The sequence below is a fragment of the Mauremys mutica genome, chromosome 3 (genome assembly GCF_020497125.1).
Source record: "Mauremys mutica isolate MM-2020 ecotype Southern chromosome 3, ASM2049712v1, whole genome shotgun sequence".
In the NCBI taxonomy this organism is placed as follows: Eukaryota; Metazoa; Chordata; order Testudines; family Geoemydidae; genus Mauremys; species Mauremys mutica.
Window position 1 is genome coordinate 138384946 of NC_059074.1, and position 25635 is coordinate 138410580.

General features: G+C 39.8%; 1 protein-coding gene across 2 annotated transcripts in view; it reads left to right on the forward strand.

Annotated features, from left to right (window-relative positions):
- EXO1 (exonuclease 1) overlaps nt 1–24536 on the forward strand; it is a 28938-nt gene extending 4402 nt beyond the window's left edge. Inside the window, exons 1-14 of one of the 2 annotated variants that reach the window (XM_045011881.1) lie at nt 5–203; nt 597–770; nt 2736–2855; nt 5427–5550; nt 6977–7114; nt 7867–8079; nt 10491–10678; nt 11565–11661; nt 13419–13647; nt 15969–16221; nt 18531–19020; nt 19704–19808; nt 22500–22693; nt 24173–24536. In XM_045011881.1, coding sequence (XP_044867816.1) covers nt 610–770; nt 2736–2855; nt 5427–5550; nt 6977–7114; nt 7867–8079; nt 10491–10678; nt 11565–11661; nt 13419–13647; nt 15969–16221; nt 18531–19020; nt 19704–19808; nt 22500–22693; nt 24173–24317 — 2457 coding nt within the window. In that variant the 5' untranslated portion in view covers nt 5–203; nt 597–609 and the 3' untranslated portion in view covers nt 24318–24536. Of the gene's footprint in view, nt 1–4; nt 204–596; nt 771–2735; nt 2856–5426; nt 5551–6976; nt 7115–7866; nt 8080–10490; nt 10679–11564; nt 11662–13418; nt 13648–15968; nt 16222–18530; nt 19021–19703; nt 19809–22499; nt 22694–24172 lie in introns of those variants that run through there. The other variant, XM_045011880.1, reaches the window with a different exon arrangement.
- The last annotated feature ends 1099 nt before the right edge of the window (nt 24537–25635 follow it).

Sequence of the window (25635 nt, forward strand, 5' to 3'; positions counted from 1 at the left end):
CACCGCACGGCATGCTGGGAGGGGCAGTCTGTCCCCGGGCCGCGCTCCAGTAGCCCCGCGGGCGGGGGGGCGGAGTCTCGAGGCGAGGAGCGCGCGCTGCTTGAAAGTGCTGCAGGCTCCCGCGCGCCCGGCGGCTGAGCGGACGGAGCCAGCTCAGCCGGAAGCAGGGACCGTCTCGCGGCTCCGCCGAACGCCCCCAGCAGGTGCCGAGGACGCCCCCCCCCGGGCTGGTGAAGCGGGGTCACAGGGGGGCCAGCGGGGCCGCGCGCTGGCAGGGCCCCGGGGGCCGGGATCGAGGCAGGGCCTGGGGCGCCGGCCGCCGCGGCGGGGCTGTTGTTGCCGGGCCCGCGTGCGCTGGGCCAGGGGGCCGGTCTCGGCCCTGCAAAGGCGGCGCGGCCGCCTCGGATCTCCCTGTGCCCCGGGGCTCTGTGGCCAGTCGCAGAGCGTCGCAGGCGGCGCTGGTCCCGGGGGCTTTTCTTTCCCTGGCTCGGCTGCCCGCCCGCGCTCCCTCTCGTGCGATCGGCCTTGTGCAAAGATTAAAACCTAGGGCGAGCAGACGTGTTTTGTGTCACGTTTTCCCTCTTTCCTGATTGCAGTGTAAGTAACACCATGGGAATCCACGGCCTGCTCCAGTTTATCAAGGAGGCAGCTGAACCCGCTCATGTGAAGAAATACAAAGGGCAGGTGGTAGCTGTGGATACTTACTGCTGGCTGCACAAAGGAGCCTATGCTTGTGCTGAAAAACTAGCCAAAGGAGAACCCACTGACCAGTAAGCTTGCACTAACTCCTCCTCCCCCCCGCCCCGAGTTTCTCAGCCTTTTAACAAAGTAAGGGTACACTGCCAACTTGAAACTGCTTTTAACTCTCTTATTTTTTAAAGACTGATAGGGTTTCATTTTTGTGGCTTTATAACCATGCACAAATGGAGAAATAGCAAAACTGAGTCTATATGTACAAATTGCTGTCAAATACACAAACATTGAAAATAAGAATCCCCCCCCACCACACACACACACACACATACTCTTTGGTATTGCTTATATCAAGAGTAAGTTTAAAAAAATCAGACAGGAGAGGGTTTTTTTCAATGAGCCTTTTATGAATAACGTCTATAAGGTACTGTATGAAAATGAAAAGTATCCTAGCTATAATATACCTTGTGCTGCTGGCAGTATGCCATCTGATACAAAAATGACAGCTCATAAACAATCTTATGTGACAGAACGACATAACAATGTTTAGTAAGTCTGGCACCCCATATTGTGAATGAGATCAATCTCTTCCTGCACAAAAGTACCCAGCACAACATATATTTATTATTATATATTGTTCATTGCTCATAATGAATCCCAAAAAATATGCCTGCTTTTTAATTTGTTTACAAGATTCACAAACCTTCTGGGAGAGTTGGAGGCAAGCTTTTGTTTTAAGTTGAAATACCTATTAAAGTAAGTGATTTTTGACTGGAAATGAGTCAAAACTAGGCAGTTTGAGCTAAGCTTGATTTATTTTGGGTGTTAGTCAAAACCTCTGTCATGCTCTGATGTGGCTTGCCCCTCTTTCATAGATGGGTGTATATTATAGCAGTTCCTTTTGGTCCAGTTTTTGATGATTGTTACTCCAGTATCTATCTCATCAGAAGAAGCGTTTCTAGCTATTCCACTGTAAAAGCTCTCGCTACTTCCCATATTATGTGTTAGAAAAAACTGTGTGGTCAGTTAAGACTTAAAAATATTATATGACTGTCAAAAATGCTGTAATGCTCTTTTAATAATATAGCCTTCAGTACTGTATAAAGGCTGCTGCTTTTCAGCCACAGACAACTACGTCTGTAAGAGTGAAATAATCCCTGTATACACATACTGGACCAAATTGTACAATTCCATAGAAATACCAATGAGATCAGGGGACTGAAGAAACATGGGAAGGTTAAGCTTGGAATCTCTTACCAATCTTTTTCTTCAGAAAAGATGGGCTTGGGTACCAGTGAAGGTGAGTTGTCCCTTCTGGGCTGCTGCATTGTCCTCCCTTCCATCTGAGGGTTGTTCACAGTTCTGCTCTATAGCAAGGTCTATACCCTGCTCTTGATCATAATAACCTCTCCTTTCTCTAGGAGGGGGTGGATATAGGCACAGATCCCAATTCCCAAGTTTAATGCTGCTTCATGTAGTTTTAGCACAGGCATTTAATCACAATCTGGAGTGATGGGTGGATAGTGACAAACATAGATGGTAAGCTTCCATCACTCCGTAATCACCATAAAGCTCCATCAGAAGGTCATTTGCTGAGTTTCAGGAAATGATAATGGAATATGCATCCCCTTTCCATTTGGGCATCATGTACTCAGCTCACAGGCACTGGGGAGATAATCTGTGCTATAGTTTACAAAATGCTGTACAATTTGGCACTGCAGTGAAGTCTAACTTATTCTTCAGAAACACAATTATTTGTATAGAAGAATAAGCAGCATAACAGACAATAATGTTCATAGTGGACTGATCTTCACTGAGACAGGAGATAAGGACTCCTTCGTAGTAAAAATATGTGTATGTTCTGTTCTGCTCTTTTTTAAAAAAAAGGTTTATAACCCACTGACTGCCTTGAATGCTAATTATCAACTTTTTTTGTTTTTCCTGCAAGTTAGAAATATGTGGTGATCTTAAGGTTTAAGCTTCATTGTCAAACAATGGATGTTTTCACAGTTTGTAAAATAAATATATATATATTCTTACAGATATGTAGTCTTCTGCATGAAACTTGTTGATATGCTCTTGTCATTTGGGATCAAGCCAATTCTAGTATTTGATGGATGTACCCTGCCTTCTAAAAAGGAAGTGGAAAAAGCTCGAAGAGAGTAAGTTATGATCAATTTGCAAACAAATTATACCAGTTGTGTGCTTATGCTTCATATTTTTTAAACTGGTAATTTGACTTATCAAAGATTACTTTAGTTTCTACATTTCTTGCAGTGTAATGCAGGGGTTCTCAAACTGGGGGTTGGGACCCCTCAGGAGGTTACGAGGTTATTACGTAGGGGGTTGCGAACTGTCAGCCTTCACCCCAAACCCTGCTTTGCCTCCAGCATTTATAATGGTGTTGTATATAAAAAAGTGGTTTTAATTTATAAAGTGGGTCACGCTCAGAGGCTTGGTATGTGAAAGGGGTCACCAGTACAAAAGGTTGAGAACCACTGGTGTAATGTAATGATTATTTCAACACTGAGCCCCAAAATCCTGTTGAGGATTTTTTTGTTGAGAGGATCCTGTTGTTGAGGGAGGAGGGGAGAGAAGCAGATCTTCTGAGCAATAGCTTCTCAGTAATTTGTAATATGAAACACCTTCTGTAGTTGTACCTCTGGTTTGTCCAATGAGATCAGAACTGTAGAATTAGTTTGTTGCCAGTACAGGTAGTTGATGATTATTAGTAAGGCTCTGTGTTTGTCACAGAAGTCACAGATTCCGTGACTTTCCGTGACCTCCATGATTTCTGCAGCAGCTCCGTGAGGCTCGGGCAGCCCCTGGGTCAGTTGCACTGGCTGTTGCTGGGGCAGTCTCGGAGACCCCTGCAGCAGGAGTTTGGTGTTGGGGGGCTTGGGGTTGGGACTGCTGCTTAGCTAGGCAGGGCTCAGTTCCTCTAGCTCCACATGCTGCCTCTGCCAGCAGCCAGGCATCGCCCCCACAGCTCCCATTTGCCGTGGTTCCCAGTGAATGGGAGCTGCAGAACCGGGGCTTGGGGCGGAGTAGAGACAGCATGTGGAGCTAGGGCCACCGCTTCCCAGGACCTGGGTAGGGAGCCGGAGCCTGCCCCAGCCCCACCAATCCCAGCACCTGTTCTTCCCTCTCCCCCTTCCCCCTTCTGGGCTGCAATTCCCACCCAGCACCTGGGCCCCCCACTCACCCCCTACGTAGCTTCCCCGGGCTGCACCCCCTTCCCATCACCCTCAGCGCTCCCTGGGCTGCGACTCACACCCCTGCACCTGCGCCTCCCTCCCCAGCAGCAGCAGCATCCCGTCGGGCTGCGCCTCCATCCCCAGCACCCGTGGCGCTTCCTCAGGCTGCACCCTCCTTCCTCACTACCTGCGGCGTCCCCCCCAATTCCCTCCCATCCCATCCCAGTTTTAGTCAGGGGCATTTTTAGTAAAAGTCACGGACAGGTCATGGGCCTGTGAATTTTTGTTTACTGCCCGTGACCTGTCCGTGACTTTTACTAAAAATACCTGTGACTAAAACTTAGCCTTAATTATTAGTGATGGGTCAACGGGTCATTATTCAATCTGCATTACATTAAGATTTGATTCAGGCGTGGGTTTTGAGTTCAGATTCTGATTTGATAATGCTGGTATCTTGTGAGCTGATGTCATTACGTTTTGTCCTAAATTTTTGCAAATATTGCTAGGTTAGCTATTCTCATTATTGATTTGCACTCTGGTAGTGTCTAGGAGCTGTAGTCATGGACCAGAACCCCATTGTGCTAGACCAGAGGTGGGTAAACTACAGCCTGCAGGGCCACATCTGGCCTGTGGGACCGTCCTGCCCGGCTCTTGAGCTCCCGGCCGGGAAGATTAGCCCCTGGCCCTTCCCCTGCAGGCCGCAGCCTCAGCTCGCCTTGCCGCCAGCGCTCTGGGTGGCGGGGCTGCAAGCTGACGGGCAGCATGGGTGCAGGAGCCGCCAGGTGTAGTGTATTAAATTGCTCCCCATAGGAATGTGCTACTTACGGACTGGCACATATATCACATATATTACGGACTGGCAGCCGTAAGTAGTACACCATAAGTAGCACATTGCTACGGGGAGCAATTTAATACACTACACTGGCCCTCCATACACTTTCGGAACCCCAATGTGGCCCTCAGGCCAAAAAGTGTGCACACCCCTGTGCTAGGTGCTGTTCAAATGCAGAACAAACAGATGGTCCTGGCCCCAAAGAGTTTTAAATCCCATGAGGTCTTTGCCTCCTCAACCTGGAAAATAGTCAATTTGTGGTATTGGACTCAATCTGGGAGGAAAGGCAACTCTCAAGTATCGGGGGTAGCCGTGTTAGTCTGTATCCACAAAAACAAGGACTCTCTCCCAAACCTCTTGTGTCAAACATTTTAATTCTTCTTTGAAACCATCTTCAAAACCCACTTCTTCTGTTCATCTCAACTCCTGTGCTGCTTGCTTCTTCCTCAATCTCTGCATCAATGTATTACTATTTATAAGCATTCCTACAAAATGACTTGTCATTATTTGTATCTGCCTGCACCCCTTTTTCCTATGCCCTTTCATATCTTCATGTTCTTAATTTGTGTAACATAGTTTATGACCTTTTTGGAGAAGAAAACATGTCCATCTTAATCCTTCATGAAGTGTCACGCAAACTATGGTACTATGTAAATGTGGAACAATAATATGTTGAGGGAGGTGGGTTTTTTTGTTACCTGCAGGAAACGACAGGCTAATCTTCTGAAGGGGAAACAATTACTTCGTGAGGGGAAGTTATCAGAAGCCAGAGACTGTTTTGGGCGCAGTGTTAATGTTACCCATGCTATGGCTCATGAAGTTATCAAAGTAAGTAATTATTTTATATTGTTAATTATTTCTATTGTAGGTTTACAAATGACATTGACAGTCTTTGTTGGCAGCTTCTCTACTATGTTTATATCTTGCTCATTGCTTTTCCTTGCCCATATTTACATGAAACTTGTCTCTCAACATATAATCGTACAAGATGTGCTGATATATGTGCTAGGCACATTTTTGGCTGTTCAGCACAGCAGACAGATAAATCTACTATATTCAGCTCTGCTTTTCATTATGCCAGACTTCTTTTAATTGGCACGTGACAGTCATTCACAGATATCTTTGCAATTTTAACTAAACCATTGAATATCCTCTCACATCTGACATTTAGCATAAATCAGTGATACTCAGACCTCAGTGCTTCGGGAACCAAATTCGCAATCAGTATTACCCAAAATAGCCACCGTCATGTGAATTCATTGTTTCATTTACTATAGTACTAATTCATATCTAAACAGTATGACACGGGAAATCTTATTATTCTCACAGCAAAATGACTAAGTATTATTTTATCAACTACAATTGGTTAATAACAGAGTAAAAGCATCCTGATTGGTTAATAACTTAGACTGGTTAATAATTAAATCATACTGTGTTTTAATATCATGTGCTGCAAAAAGCAGCAGGAGACTCATTAAAGAGCCACTTGTGGCTCGGGAACCTCAGTCCGAGTATCACTGGTATAAATAAATGACAGGGAGGAAATAGTACAGTTTTATATTTTTAATAGTTAGCAAACAACTATATATAGGAAAATTATGATCACTTAAAAAATGGCCCAGGAAATAATCTTTGAAATTCTCAGTCACAGAAGAGTTTCATCAGTCTTATATTTGTCCAGATGTTCTTTCTTTGAGCAGAAAATATGGTTGGACTGGAAGCATAAACAGTTGTGGTCAGATCCAATGAGTGTGGATAGTGATGGAGGCCAATGTAGGAAATGTTATTTATAAACAAATGTTTGTTTTTAAATTGAAATCATTTATTTTAAAAATGTTATGGCTAGATCCTTCAAATGGCGTGTAGGCGCTTTGATTTCAATGGGAAGTGTCCCAACACAGTGATTTGCAAGATTGGGGTTTCAGACTGTAAGGTTGGTTTGTTTGTTTGTAGTATTGACTGTTGTTACTATATGCTTACACAGGGTAAAATTTTCAAAACCGCTTAACTTCCATTTTCAAAAGTGACTTAGGAGCCTAAGTGTCATTGACAGTCAATGAGACTTAGCTCCTAAGTACTTAAGTCATTTTTGAAAATGCAGAATGTTAAGACACTGAAGCACTTTTGAAAATTGTATTCCTAATGCCTAGCAAAATAAGACCTAAATCTGACTGAAGCCTAGATGCTGCTGCAGTTCAATAATAGTAGTATTGAGTTCTTACATTGTTCTCTTTACATTGTTGTTTGTGTACAGGCTGCCCATGCCCAAGGAGTTGATTGTGTTGTTGCTCCATATGAAGCTGATGCTCAGTTGGCCTATCTTAATAAGACTGGCATAGTACAAGCTATAATTACAGAGGACTCAGATCTTCTGGCTTTTGGGTGTAAAAAGGTAATGAAAAATATAAATAGCCCTTACATCTCACTTTGCATCTTCAAAGCACTGTACAAACTAATTGTCCATACACACTTGTGAAGTATGTAAGTACAGTTATTGTCTTGTCACAGATAGGGAAACTGAGACACAGAAATTAAGGATCAAATTCAATCTTGTTGATTCTCCATTAAGTGCCACAAACTAATAAATATTTATTTTTAGTAGTGCCCACAATGTAGTACATGATTTCCAAACAGATAAAGCAAAACACCTGCACCAAAGATGCTCATATTCTGGAATATGAACTGAAACAAACAAAAAACAACAAACCCCCAATAATTACAGTATTAATGCGTGTCCATATTCTAGAAGCAGGAATCTGCAAATAGATGTATGCTCAGACGCTTCTGCTGGATTAGGAAGCCTACACACAACTTTTTGCCACAACACTGACTCTTACAACCCATCCTAGAATATCCTATCCCATCCTTTTTGCAGAAGACCTGTGTAGCAGGCTGTCTTTTGTTCCTTGGCTCCTTTCAAAACACATACTAACACGTACTTCCTCTGCTGGCTGTGGAGTTTCTGGCAGGCAACACTGTGCCTTCTAGAATTTAGTCTTCTGAAAGCAAGTGCAACAGGCAAGGCGAACATCACACGCTAATAATGGAATAAATGTTTGAGGAGGGGAAACAATTTAGTTCACCAATGTGCATAAAATACAATGAGATGAGAATTAATGTTACCACTTGCTCTCTTATTTCAAGGTGTTTCTGAAAATTGACAAGTTTGGAAATGGACTCGAGATCGATCAGGCTCGACTAGGAAAGTGTAAACAGCTTGGGGATGTATTTACTGAAGAGAAATTCCGTTACATGTGCATTCTTTCTGGTTGTGACTACCTTCCATCACTTCATGGAATTGGGTTAGCTAAGGCATGCAAGCTATTAAAACTAGCCAGTAATCCTGATATTATTAAGGTAATGTATGCTCAGATTTGTATTTTAGGATTTCTAAAGCCTTTATATATGACTGACATTTTATTGAAAAAATCTGAGGGGTTGGATATCATGAAGGGTGTTCTCCTTAACTACCTTTATTTTGATGAGACTATCAAAGGAAATATTTCACTGATGTTGGAGAATGGTGTGTTTCATTAATAAAACAGTGTAACAGCTTAAGCATTGGAGCACTGTGTCTCAACACCTAAATAAAACGAATGCTGACTTATTCTGATTCTTCAAGAATATATAGTGCATGTGGACAGATTTTTCAAAACCTAAAGGACTGTCCTTCATGCTATCATTTATTTACTCCTTGTGTCACATTCCCAGACAACCAGCCCACAACTTTTAAATTGGTTTCAGACTGTGCCAGATTCAACTACCTAAAATGTGGTTCTTCTGTGGAAGAAGTGGCACCTTCTTATTCTGCTCCCTACGTGTATTCAAAGTCATGTCTGCTTATTTTTTCATCATTATCATGGGCAAAGAATGTGTTTGACACTACAAGACGTAAAAATGAAGACAGTTCTTTCCCACAGAGCTTATACCTAAAGCAAACCTGGCACGTTGAGAGATCCAGAGAATAGATTTAGCTTGGAATTGTATTTTCTTCATATTTATATATTAATTTCGTATGGGCAATTATGGAAGAAGAGAATTCTTAAGGAATGATAAGCATGGAACCTCACAATGTTATTTTGAAGGCAAAGTAGTCCTATTCTAGCAAACCAAAGTTCTGTTAACTTCAGCTGAACTATTCATTTGCTTAAGTGTTCTGCTGGATGTGAATCTTGGAGGTTTTAAGAAGTGCTATTTTTCTTTAATTCACAAATTTATTGGTAGCACATGTTTGACTTGCTCATCAAGCTTTCTTAATATCAGAAGGAAATCTTGTAGATTTTCCATTGTTTAATCTCAGTTTCCACTGTTTAGGCAAACCAGTATTTAAAAAAAAACAAACAAAACTAAGTATACCTAGCTTAGTTAAATAGTGAAATTTGCACCTGAAAAGCTGTTGTTTGCTAATATCTCATATTTCAGCTGTAAATATGATTTACAGTGACTGAGCAATAAGCATACTGATCCAACAGTGTGTGAAACATCATTCAGATTTCTCATTGCAGTGAGTTATCGTGAAAGTAATTGGAATGAATGCAGAAAACATACTTCCAAAATATGTTCATTGCCTCACCTGTTTGTTTGGTGTTCTAAACTGAAAAACATGAGGGTTTTTTGAGGGTAAATTTTGCCCATATACTGAAATGCATCCTTCTCAAGAAACTTGTCTCAGAACTTAACTACCAATGAGTGACTTTACAGGAACCACCAAAAAAGTACCTAAATCATGTATATGATTTATTTAATATTTAAATAGTTATATATAACTGTTTATATTAAATATTAGTTTCTCATATATATTTAATATTTAAACAGTTATATATATTATATATATATAATATATATAACTGTTTAAATATTAAATATATATGAGAAACTAATATTTAATATATAACTATTTTAATATTTAAATAGTTTCTCCTATAGATAGATAGATTATATATCTATATCATCTATATCTATATATCTATATCTATTTAAATATTAGTCAGTATTCTTGATGATTAAAAATAACTAGCAAAGGATTTCTGAAAGCTTAAGAGCCTGCCTTTTGTTGTATTTAATATTTTTAGCTTTGTGTATTGGAAGGTGGAAGAGAGGAGAGTGAACCAGAATAAAGGATAAATTTAGTTATACCTCAGCTTCATCAAACTCGCACTCTAATGCAAAACCTTAATGAAGATGGGGTATATATTACTAATGGTATCTGTTAGAGATGGAAATGAAAGCCTTATAGAGGGTTGGAGCGTGTTATTAATAGTGTGGCAGGGAATATGAACATGGAAAGGAACGCACAAGTCCCTCTCTGTTAACTTCTTACTTCCCTGTTTTTAAGGTTTTGAATGGATAGAATGTGTCCTGCCGCAACCTTAAATGTCACTAAATGTAGATTTTTGTTTGCTAATTTAAAGTGTGTGTGTGTGTGTGTGTGTCAGTCACACAATTTGTCCATATATACATGTTTGTGTGAAGGCTGTTCTATTACATTCCTCCTCCACCCGTTGCTTCTCCACTGTGCTAACAGCAGCTTTCAATGTAGTGACAGAGTACTTCTTCTAGGATATTTGGATATAAAATTGTCTCTATATATGTTTCTGGGAAGGCTGTTCTACTGTGTTCCACCCACTCCTTCTGCCCTCTGCTCAAAACAACATTCCATATAGTCACAGAGTATCTCCTCAGGAATAATGCTTTTGAAGATGTGCATGGTATTGCATCTCTTTTGGCTGTTAGTGACAAGAAAGCAACATTTTTGTTGTTGTTGACAGGTTATTAAGAAAATTGGGCAGTACCTGAAGATGAATATAACTGTATCGGAAGAGTACATAGAGGGATTTATTCGAGCCAATAATACTTTCCTTTATCAATTGGTTTTTGACCCAGTCAAGAGGAAGCTTGTTCCTCTGAATGCTTATGATGACAACGTTGATCCAGAAACACTACTTTATGCAGGGCGGTATCCTTTGTGCACTGGCATATTATGGGGGAAATGGTGTGGCATAATGGGCCTCCTCTCTTCCTTTCCTTTGTAATTTTCTCCATTATTGTACAGGAGGCTTTTGTTTGATTAGTCAGCCTACCAAAAGTTAGTAAATCTGGCTTCCTTTAACTTTTTAAAGTATTGCGCTCATCAGAAGGAAAAAACTTCCAGTAATTGGAAATACCATTGGTTCTAAAACCACAAATATGCTTTTTAAAGAAAATGTTCCTTGGCTTAACTTTAGACTGAATTAATTTTTTTTTAAAAAACTGTCTTTACTTCTTTGAGACAGTGACTACAGTGGGTGGTGTTAAGATAATGAACATTGTAACTTTCCCATCAACACAGGCAGGAAGGGTCCTAACCTGTCTGGGGATTATTTACCTGTGAGAGCAGGGCATTTCCCCATCCTCTGCCTTCCTCTTATAACTCCCAGCATGGTGGAATAAGAAATCAAGTATGAAGGGAGGGAGTCATTAAGAACTACTTCCCAACTTTGAAACACCTGCCAAGCTGTTGTGGGGAGTGACTGACAGAGACTTTCATTTTCTTGGGCCACCACTGTTTCTCCTGCCGGCTCTCCCTAGTAGTGACTAACTACTTTTTTTTTTTTTTTTTTTCCCCCTCGACTGTTTTGTGACTTACCCGTACACTCCGGGACTGCCAGGTGCTGCTACTGAATGAGGTCAGGGGAGAGCAGTGTGTGCAGCAATATATATTCTTCTTTGGACACTAACTTTTTTGATTATTCTTATAACCTATTTTAATATAGAAATTAGAGTAGGAGTTGTAATTTATCACACTATTTTGTATTTATAATACAAATATTCAGATATATATCCCCTTAATTTGATTGACTTAGACATATTGGTGATGATACTGCTTTTCAAATTGCTCTTGGCAATAAAGATATCGATACAATGGAACAAATTGATGACTACAACCCTGAGGCTTCACAGGTAACGTTTTTAAAACATTCAACATAGGATTTTGACATACCTTTGGAATTGCAAGGGAAAGTATGGCTGAATGTTACCTACAGCTGTGTCAAGGAGCATAAGCTGGTTTGGTGTTCTGACAGTTGTATATAGTATATAAGGAGTCTGGAATAATAGTATGGCTCAGTGCAAATATTTGTAATAAATAATATAAACTGAGCACTGTACACTTTGTATTCTGTGTTGTAATAGAAATCAATATAATTGAAAATGTAGAAAAAACATCCAAAATATTTAATAAATTGCAATTGATATTCTATTGTTTAACAGTGTGATTAATCACGATTTTTTTTAGTTAATTGCGTGAGTTAACTGTGATTAATCGACAGCCCTAAATAAAACCCTTTTTAAATATACCAATTCTTGTGATGGTAGCTGTTGGAAATATTTTACAATTGAAGTTATAAGGGGAAGATAGTAAGTAAATCAAGTGATGTCGTTTTAAGGTGCATTGTTTTATGCACTGCCAGAGCTAGAATCTGCTTTATAATGTTTCCAGCTTTCTATTGTGTGCATAACTGTAGTTCTTTGCTCTAATTGTTGGTGAGATAGCAAAGTCAAGCTTTTCTGGTGCTAGTCAAGACCTGAATATACCAGGAATTTCCAATCCCTTCATTAAGGTTCTTGGTTGTGGTGCAAAAATCTTGAAATGGCACTTGCACACCATAAATGCTGAAAAAGGGTTCACTGACCTTGGTTTGGTCAAAGAAAACATACTACTTCAGTTTACAAGGGATGGTAAAGGGACAAGGAAATGGATTGGTTAGAACATCCAGAAGAGATAATCCTCATTGGCATCTTTTGTCATGTGACATCTGCAGCTGACATAGGATGGCCAGAATCACCTGGTCTGAGTAAATGACGGGAAAGTCATATATTGGGCATATGCAAAAATAAATCTGTTTATAGTCTTCATTTTGATGTAGAAATGTATTGCTTGTGGAAGTGAAGGACTAACAGTAGTGGAAAGAAAATGGCATTTTGTCAACTTTTCTCCAAGGTACTGCCAATGCTCTTCCTTCCTCACCTGAGATGCCCCTTTCCCAGTCCTGGGAAACTCTTCAGCAGATATTATTGGGCCACATTTTTAGTGTTTTTTATGACTTGGCTGTATGTATTCTGAGGATTACACTAGAATCCCTGCACTTATTTTTATCCTGTGCAAAATTTGTACCTAGGTGTCCAGAGAGGAAAGACAGCATCACTTTACTTGGAGTATTACTTAAGTCTCCATACTTCTAGTTGTCCTGCACAAACTAAAAATCTTAAACTGCTTCAAACCATCTGACTTTCTAACATCTATTTCCATATTGGTTCAGAAAGGATTAATTAAAGGCCTACCTATGGAAGTAACTAGTTCAAATATAATTCTAAAAATTATTGGGATGTCACATTTACTGTATTTAACTCAATAAAAATATTTCCTCAAATTAATTGTTTTTCTAACAGAAATTAAAATTGTTTTCATTGTGCTGCTTCTTTATATCTGTCTTAGACTAGCAGTCAATCACACCTCACTGAAGGGAAAAGGATGTGGCAACACAAAAATTAATTTATATGGAAAGTATTTGAAAATGTGAATGAAGAGCACATATGTCTGTCATAGCTGCTGTATAAATGTCAAATCATCCTGATACACTAAAGTAGGGAATCCTAGGCTGAATAACTTTCTCTCCAACACGTTTTTGTTTTTTTCTCTTCTTTTTATTGTTTTGTAGCCTTCACGGCCAAGAAGTCGTGGCTGGAATGATAGAGCTGCTAGTCAGAAGCCAAACTGTGTAAACAGCATTTGGAGCAGAAACTACAAGTCTGGTCATAATACAGACATTACCACATGTACCACGCGTGTGCTAGAGAAATCGACTACCAAAGGCATTGAGAAGATAATTAGTATCAAAGGCCTGAAACTTCCAAGCAAGGAACTCCTAGTCAAAAGATCAAGAAGTGGTATGTGTCTTTACACAAAAATTATCAGGTCAGAAAGGGAAAAAAGTTTTTCAGTTGAGTTGAAGACTTGAGGTTGAGAATTCCATCTCCAGTATATTTTTATATGAAGAATTTTAAGTGTGTGTTTAAACGTGTTGCAAGACGAAGGAGACAAAATACTAAAACTAAGTAACAATTGGAGTTATGGTTATATGCTTGTCAGTAATATTTTGGTTTCATCTGATTTGCTTTTGTATTTTCAAAAGTTAAGCCATTTCATTAGAAATCTCATCCTGCCACATTTTTAATTACATTGCTTAAAATTATTTTTAAAAATCTATTTCAAATGATATGTTTGTTTTTTGTTTGTTTTTATAATGGCTCATAAGGCACTAGAAAATACCCCACCAATCACAGGGTGGGATTCATGCAGAGGAGTTCTCAAAAATATTATATATGCTGCTACTCCTTACTTTCCATCTCCAAGTTCCTTGAGCATTCTGTCTATTCCCACTGCCTTGGGAATTTTTCTCTGTCTTCCAATTTTCCCGTTATTCTTCAATCTGGCTTCTGCTCTCTATTCCACTGAAGCTACCCTTACCAAGGTAACTAATAAGCTATTGCTAGCTAAGTGAAAATAGCACTTCTCTGTTCTTACTCTGCGTGGTCTATCTGGTGTCTTCAGTGGAGTTGTCTCCTCAGCTTCTGTCAACGCTGATTCCCTACTCTGGCATTTCGAGTGCAGAAGGTCGGGGCCTGCAAGGGCTCTAAAAATTAATACTGGCCACTCCAGGCTTGTATTAAACTCCCAAGGTTACAGCTTTTCTGTGACCTTGGATTGGTAAATGCTGCCACCATCCAAGTGCAGAACCCCTTTAAGAACCCAGGAGGGCACACTTGGGAATTCCTTCCTGTGGGGTACCCTCAAGCCATTTCACCACCACCACCTCCCGCCTGGGAAGAGCCAAGAAAGGAAAACAAAGGAAATCAGCTGTTGCCACCAGCTAATTAAACGTGCACAAACCTCTTAGGACACAGAAAAAAGGTAAATTTTATTTAAAAAAAAAAAAGTCTGAAAACTCAAGCTATTGCTAGATTTTGAAAAAAGTAACTACAAGGATTAAGCATCAAGAATAGCTTTCTTGAGGTCCAGCTTAAAGGTTGCAAATGAAACAAAAGCATCTGGGATTTTTCATACCTGGCCCCAAGTTTCTTACAGCATAGCTCTGCCCTGTCTGTCTCTCCCTCTGGAGAACCACAGATAGACAAAAGGGGAGTCTTGTTTCAATTTTAAAAAGTTCTAGCATTCCCATTGGCTCTTTTGACGAGGTGCCCACTTACTTCCTTTTACCTATGCATAGCAGTGAGACTTTTTAACCCTTTAAAGGTAGAGCAATTAGAGAACAGCTACTAAGAGGGATTTTATAGTTACTGGCTGGCAGGGTGTATATAAAAGGGCTTACACACACACGCACACCCTCGCCCCCTCATTTATCACAGCTTCAGCCTCTTTCTATCCATGCCTCTGCTAAGCTTTTGTCACTTCTTGTCTTGACTACTGTGACATTCTTCCCTCTCCTCTCTGGGTTATTAAAAATTCTGCTTCCTAGGTAGATTTACTCTCCACTTCTTGCATCTTTTCACTGGCCTGTTTTTGCTTACTGTTTCAAACTCAAGATCCTAATCTCTTTCAAGGCCTTATATATTTTTGCCCTGTTTAAATCTCAGCCCTCCTTAGCTCCATATGCTTCTCTCAGTGCAGTCTCTGTTGATCACTTTGTCCCTTTCCTGGTTTTAGACCCCCTGTCATGCTTGGAACAGGCTTTCAGTATTTGTTATCCAAGCACATGACCTCTTTTTCTCTTCAGTACCATTTCTTTCAGTGATCCTTTCTACCTTGTTTTCCTCACTAATAGTTTCCCCGTGCCCTCCTTTTTCTAAACTGTTGTCCCCATCTCTCTCCCTTTATGTAATCAATGAAGCAGGTAATGCTTCTTACTCTGAGAAAATACTCTGCATTTGCAGTGTTTTTATAAATGAGGAGTAGTAGTAATTTTGGAATTTTATCCTAATATGATTTGTGAAACAGGCCACTTTGTAGTGAGTTATTTGTAAGAATATGCACTAGACAAGTATAAATTTACTGGCCAACATTTGTGTTAAAGACCATAATCTCCTAAATGTCTACACCATTCGGAAATTAACAGCATTTCAGGTTTGTTACAATGGTAAATGGCATAACGCTCAATTCAACTCATTTCTTACCAGCTGGGAGAGTTCATTCTACTGGGCATTTCTACAGTGATATTAAACTTAATGAGAACTGTATTCTTTCTATTTAGAAGAGTTGTCGGATGGAGACCTGTTGAGTCAATATTCATTTTCAAAAGCGAAAAAGCCCAAGAAAGAAAACAGTGGAGATGGCGAGCCACAGAAGTGTCTCTCTGCAGTGTCATTGATTCATGCTTCGGGGGACTCTTTCAATAAAGAGAGCTCAAACACCCAACCTAAAGTCAGGAACAAATTTGCTTCCTTTCTTCAGAGGAAAAATGAAGAGAGCAGTGCTATTGTTGTTGTTCCAGGGACTAGAAGCAGGCATGTTTAAATCACCATTTTAATGAGTAATATAATATTAAAATGTCAAGATTAAATTCTTATGGAATACTAAGAATTTAACACTGCAATTTTCCTATTTTTACTGTTCACTATGTGTATTACAATAGTGCTTCAAGACCCCAATGGAGATCAGAGACCCCTTGTGTTAGGCATGGTACAAACACATAGCGAGAGATGGTTCTCACACCCAAAGAACTTACAACATCAGTAGATGTACAAAAGGTGGGAGCAGAAACCATTGAACAAAAGGTGAAGTGACTTCCCCAAGGTCAAACAGCAGATGAGGAGTGAAACCAGGAGTAGAACCCAGGTCTCCTGACACTTAATCCAGTGTCCTATTTACTGAACCATGCGGCCTCCTTAAGCACTGAACTTAGTGTGAAGACTGTGATGTGTATTAACTGCACTTAGTGCTGCAATGTTATTTGAATGTGTTTCCGCTCTTTTTTTATGAATTGATTGGTCTGTGAGATTCTGTAGAAGAGTGGAAAATCCCAGTTGACTTTGGTTTCGTATTGTTTAAATTCCTTCATTTTAAGATTGTGTTTTTATAGGTGAGGTTAATAGAATATTGACGCCAATCCAACTTCCTCTCTTGTCTTCCATCGGCTTGTAGTCTGCTGAGTAGTTTAGGAGGATATAAAGTGGGACAACACAAGGATTCTAAAGTCTCCCAACCAAGTTTCATGGATGCAGGCTACATCCAGAGCCTAGTCAGTCTGACTTTGAGGCTTGTTTGTATCTGCTTGCATGTATTTCTTAAAGTAGACAATGTGAGGCTGCAGTGAACTGGCATTACACATCTAATGCTGGGCTTTCTTGCTTATTTGTATGGTTATTGCTTCCTGTTAATCCTGGAAAAGAAGGAAGTCGGCCTAATTTACTAGGGGCATATAGTTAAGTGTCTGGTTTTGACTGTAACTGCAGAGTACGACAAGACTGCTGTAAAACAGAATTATTTTTCTTTTATCAGTCTTCCATGCTATAATACAATATAGATATAAAAGTTTATTAGCAATTGATGGTATTTAATTTCCAGATTATGCAATAGCAATTCTAAAAATAGCTGCAGTGTTATACCAGGGATAGAACAAATTCATCAAGGAAGAGCATATTCACAACCTACTTGATTCTGAGCTTTGCAAAGAGTCCTCTCATTTTCTGTGCCTCTGTTATGCATAATTGATATCAAAGCAAACCATTTTAACTTATAAATTGTATTACTGCACTTAAATGTTGGAGAGCATGTTTTAGAAAAAGCTCTTAACGAGTATATCCGTGAGGTCCTGTGGTTCTACTAGGCTGTACAAGAGCTAGAATTGCACAGCATCCAGCTTTGACATCTCACCCCAGAAACCCCAGGGTTTGCCAGTTGTTTTCCCCCAAGGTGGAGCTCGGTGTCAGAGAGAGCTTAAATGAGGCTATGGCAGCAGTCCCTAGTAGTAACTGCCAAAGTTGAAAGGGCTGGATGAATTCTAGCTCACTTCTGTAGTAATCTCCTACAAAATTATCCATCCAGTTTAAGTATGTATATGGCTCCTATTACCAAACTGTCTGAGCTACTTTCATTCATTAATGATATCATCATATCTCACAGGGCATTAGAGAAGTATTATTCTCATTTTACAAGTAGAGAAGTGTAGCATAGAAAGATTAAGGCCCTACCCCTGAAAACATTTACGCATGTGCATAACTTTAAGCATGAGTAGTCCCAGTGAAGTCAATGGGTCTATTCACATCTTCAGAGTTAAGCATGTACATAAATATTTGCAGGGTTGAGGTCCTAGTGACTTGACCACGGTCACACACAAGTCTGTGACAAAGTTGGGAATCAAACCAAAGTCTCAGCCTCATGTTTTAACCACAAAAGCAGTTAGTCTGCCTATCCCCACTATCTCTGCAGCACTAGGGTGGCAGGTCCAGCTAAGAATGGGGGTGGCTGTCAGTAGCTCCATCTTACAGCTTACCCAGTATTGTTGGGGAATGAGAGAGGAGGTAGACCTGTTAATCTGAGAGGAGTATGATGCCTCAGTGGCCTTACTTGTTTGCAAACCTCACTGGGGCATCTCCTCAAAATGCAGATTAGTGTAGTTCCAATAGGATGACTGAAAGGGTAGACAGCGACTGGTATTGCTGCTGCTTCCATTGAGCTAGAACCTATAAAGCTGTAAATAGTACTTCCAAAACAAAATGGCTGTGATTGTGAAAATGACATTTTCATTTGCAAAATTGATTTTTTTTTTCCACACCTCCTTATCCCTTGTATCTATCATTTTTATGTATGTTAGGTTCTTCTGCCATGCCACAAATACAATTGCTTGTACAACAAAGAATGAAACAGCCCAACCATCACAGGATGTTGAGTTGGATCGTCAGGCCCAGGAAACTAAAAGTATAACAGAAGATCTTGTTCCTCAGTGTTTAGAGACTGGGAAATTTACAAGAACTATCTCATCATCCCCTGTGGAAACACAGAGAAGTTGTTTCGGTTGGTCTGGAAGCCTTGGAGAGAGTCCTGGGACACCCAGCCCATCTCCTGGCGTGCTGCTGTTACAGCGGTTTCACCGACAGAGAAACAATCAAATGGCGTCCCAGGGTTGTGAGATATCTAGATTACATACTGTCAGCAATGCAGCAGGTGATGAGTCAGATGAAGAATCCTCCCCCTTACTGGAAACTGAGTGTTCTTCGCAGTCTCAAGGGTCTAGTGAGCTATCCGAAAGTAGCTTGGACTTCTCAAGAATATCGCAGGTGTCTAACAAAGACTCAGATGCAGAAGTAAGAAAATTAGCTTTGTTTCAATTCAGCTGTACTGGTAATGTGGGCTAATTCATCAGGGTTTAGGGTAATATTTTCAGTACTGTCTGAGGCGTTTGCAAACAGGTCACATTAATTACAGTATTTATCCATCTGACTCTCCTCTTCAAAATAATACCCTATGAATACGTTAATTTCTAATGACAAAAGCTACTTGTCTGTATGGTGGAAGTGTCTGTAGAGCATGGATTGGCACATTAGTTTGACATTTGGCTCTTTGAATCAGTCCTTTTATTTTCATGGATTCTCAGATTCTAAGCCAGGAGGGACCATTGTGATCTAGTCTGACCTCTATTACGCAGGCTATAAAACTTCCCAAAAATAATTCCTAGTTTTAGTTTATATTTTCAGTTTTTCCATTGCTGCTCATGAAAAGAGTAAAATTAAGATGACTAATGCCTTTAGATTTCTGAATCTGCTTTTACCAATCACTGAAGAAGTCCCTTTCAATGTGCATATGCTTACACAGTACTGCTCAGTGAAAACAAGCAGAGGCTCTCAGGGAAGCTTTTAAAATGTTGTAAACTGAATGTGTGTGTGTGTGTGTGTGTGTACACACATACATAATATGTAAATTGTTTTATGTTATGAAAAAGCCAGTTTTAAAATCTAAATGATGTAAAATATTTTTTTTTGTCCCAAAGGAATCTGACTGCAGACTAGAGCAAGGTGATGATTCAAGTTCTCAGAGCTCTCCCCCGTTTTCCACCGTATGTACTGAAAGGAAGCCTACACTGCTAAGGAGCAAGGTATAACATTTCTTTAATTTTAATATATGATCCATTGAATTTTGAAGATCGACGTCTTGGATAAACCACTACACTCACTCATTGTAAGACTTTAGTCAGGTTGGGTTTCAGGCACGAGTATATAATAACCAGAGAAGGCATGACAGCACTTCTCTAATTTGTCATTCCTGGTGCTCATTCACACTACAAATACAACTGAAACAGGGGACCTGGTTATAAACCCTGGTTAGAACCATTAACATGCCCATGGTTTGCTGTGGGATTTTAACCACATTTCTTTTAACCGTGTTCCTTCACTAAAGTCCAGGACACTTCTAAGATTTTAACTGGTTTAAAGAACATTACGTTCCTGTGCTCATTACAAATTATAGCTACATTGTAAATGAATAAACAAGCAACAGATCTTTGCCTGGTTTTACTGAGATGTATGTTTTTCTTCCCCCGCACACCCCCCACCCCAGCCAGAAAAGTACTCACAAGGTATCTTCGGCTAGAGTAGACATAGCCTTAGTTTTCACTAATTTTTAGCAAGTAACTGTTTTATAAATATAAAAAAATCACAAGTATCTGTGCACCACAGCAGTGCTGAATGCACTCATTGTAATAATAGTGACACCTTGTGGTTATTGGGTTGCTTTCCATGTAAAGAAATTTTAACTTTTCCTTTCCTTCTGAATTATTCTGTAGTCTATTTCTTGCTTTTTTCCAAGAATGTTGATGTGTACTTTTCATTAGAATGACATATGGCTCTTTGAGGAGAGGGCGGATTGTGGAATGGTTAGGACACTAGCCTGGGAGTTGGAAGATCTGGGTTCAACTCCGTTCTCCCTGATTTCCTGTGTGACCTTGGGCAAGTCACTTAATCTCTGTGCCTCAGTTTCCCATCTGTAGAACAGGGGCAGTAATATTTCCTTGTGTCTCAGGGCTGTTGTGAGGATAAATGCATTAAAGATTGTGCAGAAGCCATATAAATACCTTTGATTTAACATATCCAAAAGTTTCAGGAAACTCAGGGTCCCTTGGTATTGGTACAGTAATGTTTTACTGATCAGTGAACAGAGACAAAGCCTAATTAATGAGGATGAGTCTGGTGTAAAACTCTTTCATAAATTCAGGATCAGTCCCATTATGAGGGTGTTAAGATATTACCATTATTCTGCTGCGATTGGGCTGAAAGTAAAGTTTCTATAACACCATTGTTATACTTTTTTCAAAGCAATTTTGCATCCTTGTTGTTTAAAAACAATTTTTATTGATTTTTTTTTTTGGGGCGGGGGGTGTAATCTTCTGGATGGGCAAACTGAGAATCCCTGATACCTTCCAATTCCACAATGTATATGTTCTGGCTTGGTGATTTTAATTTCAGATTTAATCCATGCATTGTCATTATGGAGATAGATGGATAGATAGATATCTATTAACTGGCTCTCTAGGATCTTGGAGCTCTTTCTACAATGGCATTACCACTTTTTGCTATTGGTGATGGAGCGGTAGCAACAGTGGACATTTTTAGATTAAAAAAGGCTAATTTAGACCCAGCAAAAGAAGGAGTAAAATATACTTTACTTCACACTGACTTCAAAATTCTTTGGAAAGAAGCAGATCCAGGGAATTTATGTAGCAGCCTTGAGGAACGGGTGAGCTGCTAGAAACACCTGTATTTAGGTTGCCTAACCCTACTTATTATAAAATATTCTTGCACCCGTCTTCTAATACCTTTGTTTGCCACATGACTTAGCAACCTGAATAACTTTAATACAGTTTATTAGTATGTAATTACATATATGTAGTCCTGAATATCAGTCTCTTGAACAGTTTGCATATTCCTCCCTTGTGAATACTAAATTATCATTGTATAGGACTCATCAGATTTGTGTATTTTTGATACAGAACTCAAATGAAAGTGAAAGAATTGAGGAAAAAAGAAAGTTGTTATAGAAGAATTCCAAAAATCCTAGTGCTCAAAGGTTTAAATTATTTTCATTGCTTTGTCACAAGCATAACATTCAGTAATTCATTTGTCTGACACTAATAAAACATCATTAGTTTCTAAAAATAGGTGGTTTTCTAACACACAAGGTATTTCCCTCAGTTTGAGAAGAACTACTTTGGACATCATTATGAAGGATAAAGATTAATCAATCACTGGACTGGAAGTGAGTGGTTGTGTAGGGACCAGTTATCATGCCCTAATTATATTCAAAATAGACAGAGGACAGTTCCACCCAAAAAATATATGTACTTGCTGCTTCAAAAGGGCTAATATCCCAAAGCTGAGGAAAATTTATTAGGAAAAATTGAGAGTTAAGAAGAGTTTTTATTAGATGACCAAAAGGTATATGATTCACAATGGAGAAAGGGGGGGGACTTTGGCTAAAAGTCCATGGTTCAGTAGCAAGATAAGGCAGCAATTAGAAATAAATATATATATATATATATATAACAAATGAGATATTAGGCAGAAATTTTTAATAGTGAGGGTGATTAACTAGCAAGGGAAGGGGTGGATTCTCCATCTCTTGATGTCCTCAAAGCAAGTTGAGTGCCTTTCTGTATGCACAAGCAAACACTATTTACATTCTCCAGCAAAACAATTTTATTTATTTTAACCCTTGTGTAATAAAGCTCATAGTGTTTGCTCATGATCATTTCTGCCAGAGCTTTATAATGATTTAGTATTTATACCTACAGGTTCCTGGTTTGCATAGATCCAATTTTGTAAGGTCACATGTTGTGACAAAACTCAAGCCACTGATGCCAGCTAAAGTCAGTGGGTTAAGCAAGAAACTACTAAGTACACAGAAGAAAAATCATCACAATGCTGAAAATAATCCAGGACTGCAGGTCACAATCAGTGATCTCTGGAAAAACTTCCAATTTAGAAGGTGAGTTGCTTTAACTCTTTACTATAACAATTGATTCTCTCCTCCCCCCGCCCTGGTTTTCTCCCTAGCCCCTTTGGAGTTCTGAGGAGAAATAACAGTATTTCTGTACTCTCAATATACCCTGAAGGTGTGAGAAGGAAGTTTTGGGTTTTTTTATCACTGTATGTGCAGGCACACAGTGGAAAAACATTCCCACTTGTCTCATGTCCATAGAGACATTGCCTTTTTTCTCCCAGTGTCAGTGTAGAGCCCGCTGGTGCGTGCACAGAGTTCCCTAGTGTGCTTTCATATAATGCAGTACTACAGGGATAGGCAACCTTTGGGATGCCGCTCATCAGGGTAATCTGCTGGCGGGCCGTGAGACATTTTGTTTACGTTGACCGTCCACAGGCACGGCCACCCGCAGGTCCCAGTGGTCACGGTTCTTATCAAAAGTAGTTATGGACTTCCATTTAAACCATCTGCCAATATTCCTCCCTAAACCACATTCTAATAAAGGAGAATACTAGGCTTTGTACTTGTAGGGCACGTTTATAGGGCCCTATCCTTTAATTTGCAAAGGCCCAAATCCTTTTGATCATCCCGTAAGTTATTTGTAGCATTGGCCGACAGAATGAGGGGTCAGACATCAGCACAGAGACTATCCAAGTGGTGTTGAGTTCTGTTACAAATTAGTTAGTTTAGCTCCCCCAGCTCAGATAAGGGCTCACTCCGGCACTTTCTGCAGCCTCCTTGCAAAGCATACCCCTGTCAGACATCTGCTAAGCAACTACTCGAGGTTCAGTCCCTACTGTCAATAAACACTACTTCTTGGTAGATGTGGTGAGAACTTTTGTCAGAACTGATTCACAATCTTTTGTTTAAGTAGACTCCGAATGTACACCACTTTCACACCAAATCACCGCTGGTAAATACATTTGGATAAGCACTCAAAGGAAGAAAGGCTACTTGCATTACAGTAAATGGAGTTATTTGACATGTTGTCTATATGTATTCCATGACCCGCCCTCCTCCTTCACTAGTATGGAGTCCATCTGGATTCTGTTGTGGTGAAGGAATTGAGTTGCAGTTGGACCAGCTCCATCCTTTATGCCCTTGGTACTGGAGCACAAGGACAATTAAGGTGGATGCATGAACCCAACAGACACTGTGGGCCAAAAGACTCTGATCTGAAGTGCGCAGGTCCATGGACACCAAGAGTGGAATATATATGGACAACACATCTCCAAGAACTCTAGTTACTGTACGATAAGTAACTTTTCTTTTTCCTCCGAGGACAGCTGGAGCAGAGAGTTGAAGTAACTTGCCCAATGTATTCAGCAAATCAGTGGCAGAATTGGGATTAAAACTCTGGGCTTCCTGAATTCCAACCTTGTGCTCATTCCTCTATTTCTTCATACTTGCATACATATTATAGTCCTGTGATTAGAAAATGCAATGTGCATAATTGTACATGGTTGCTTGTCTTCTTTTTTGCAGAGACTCTGAAAAGCTCCCGTCTTGTAAAAAGTCATCAGACCCATTGTCTCCAATCAAAGATAATATCCAGCTCACTCCAGAAACAGAAGAGGAAATCTTCAATCAACTTGAATATAGTCATGTTCAGAGAGCAATATTCCAATGAACTGATGTCATTTGCTTAGGCAGCTCTCTGTTGCCTGGTGGGATACATTTTAATCATTGCACATATATTGTTGGGGGACAGAGTAAGATGAATTGTTTCTAGATATCATATACTAATATAAAAAGACTACATTTTGGATGTGAGCTGTATATTTGTCTGAATACAGATTTTTTTTGTCATCTTTTATATAAAGTGAAATGAAAGGTACAGTTTTATACTGACTAGAATAAAACCTTTTCAATATTAAATGTGATTTTTTTCTCATTTAAACACCAATAGGAAACTTCTGTTCAAACTGATTTTTAAAAACTGTCCTTAAGCATTTTATTTTAAAGTTGCATGTACAACTTTATTCTAGCTCTTAACCTCCCCAAGCATGTGCTGTGCCTCTCTGCAAATACCAGAGCCAGTTCAGATTTGGCCCAAGGCTCCAGAGTTAGTGCCGTTCCTTCTGCCCACCTATCCGGTCTTCTGCTCCAGCAATGCCAAGCAGAGCAGAAATTCAGTGCTCCCAACTTGCATCACTATTTTTTCAACTAATAGCAATTTTCAGGCAGCAGCAACCAAAATAGTTCCCTCATGACTGAGACCATCTCTCAGCTGTTACCTGTCCTCCACTCAGAGAAAAGAGCAGGGAATGCAAGAATAGTATTCTAAGATGAAGGCTGTTCTATCTGGGGGGAACTCTCAGGAACTGCAGAAACATCACAACTGCTCCCAGCCCACAGACCCTCACACTGACAAGGGAAAGAAGGGTCTATGATGGACAGATGTGGTTTTCATGGTGGAGAGGGGGGTGTTTTTGAATTTTTTGGATTGTAAATTTCAGATCCTGACTCTTCTTCGTTTATTGCTGGAGTGGTTTTTGAAGAACTGAGCCATCTGGGTTCTCCATCATAGAGTTAATTTCACTCTGTATGACATACCTATAAGTTCCACAATGTGTGTTCATTTTATTGGACACCTTGTATGCATTGTACTAACTAAACACCCAAAACATATACGTTAATGAATTTGTAGAAAAAGACCTTGGCTTGAAGAGCTAAACTCTAAGGCAGGCAGATGAAATACCCCAAGGGATGGAGGGAAATCAAATGCAAAAATGGGAGAAGACTCTGTTTTGTTCTGGATAGGTTCTTGTACCACACTTAACAAGGTAGTGTATGAGTGTCTTCCAGTAGTTCATTAAGCCATGTAACAACACATCTGTCATGTGTTTGTTCTCTCATTCTCTCCTTGAAGGGAGAAACATGCAGTAGAGTGTTTTGTTCTGGTAGTGTTTTAGGGAGGAGGGGCTTGGTGGGGGAAAGGGGAGTTG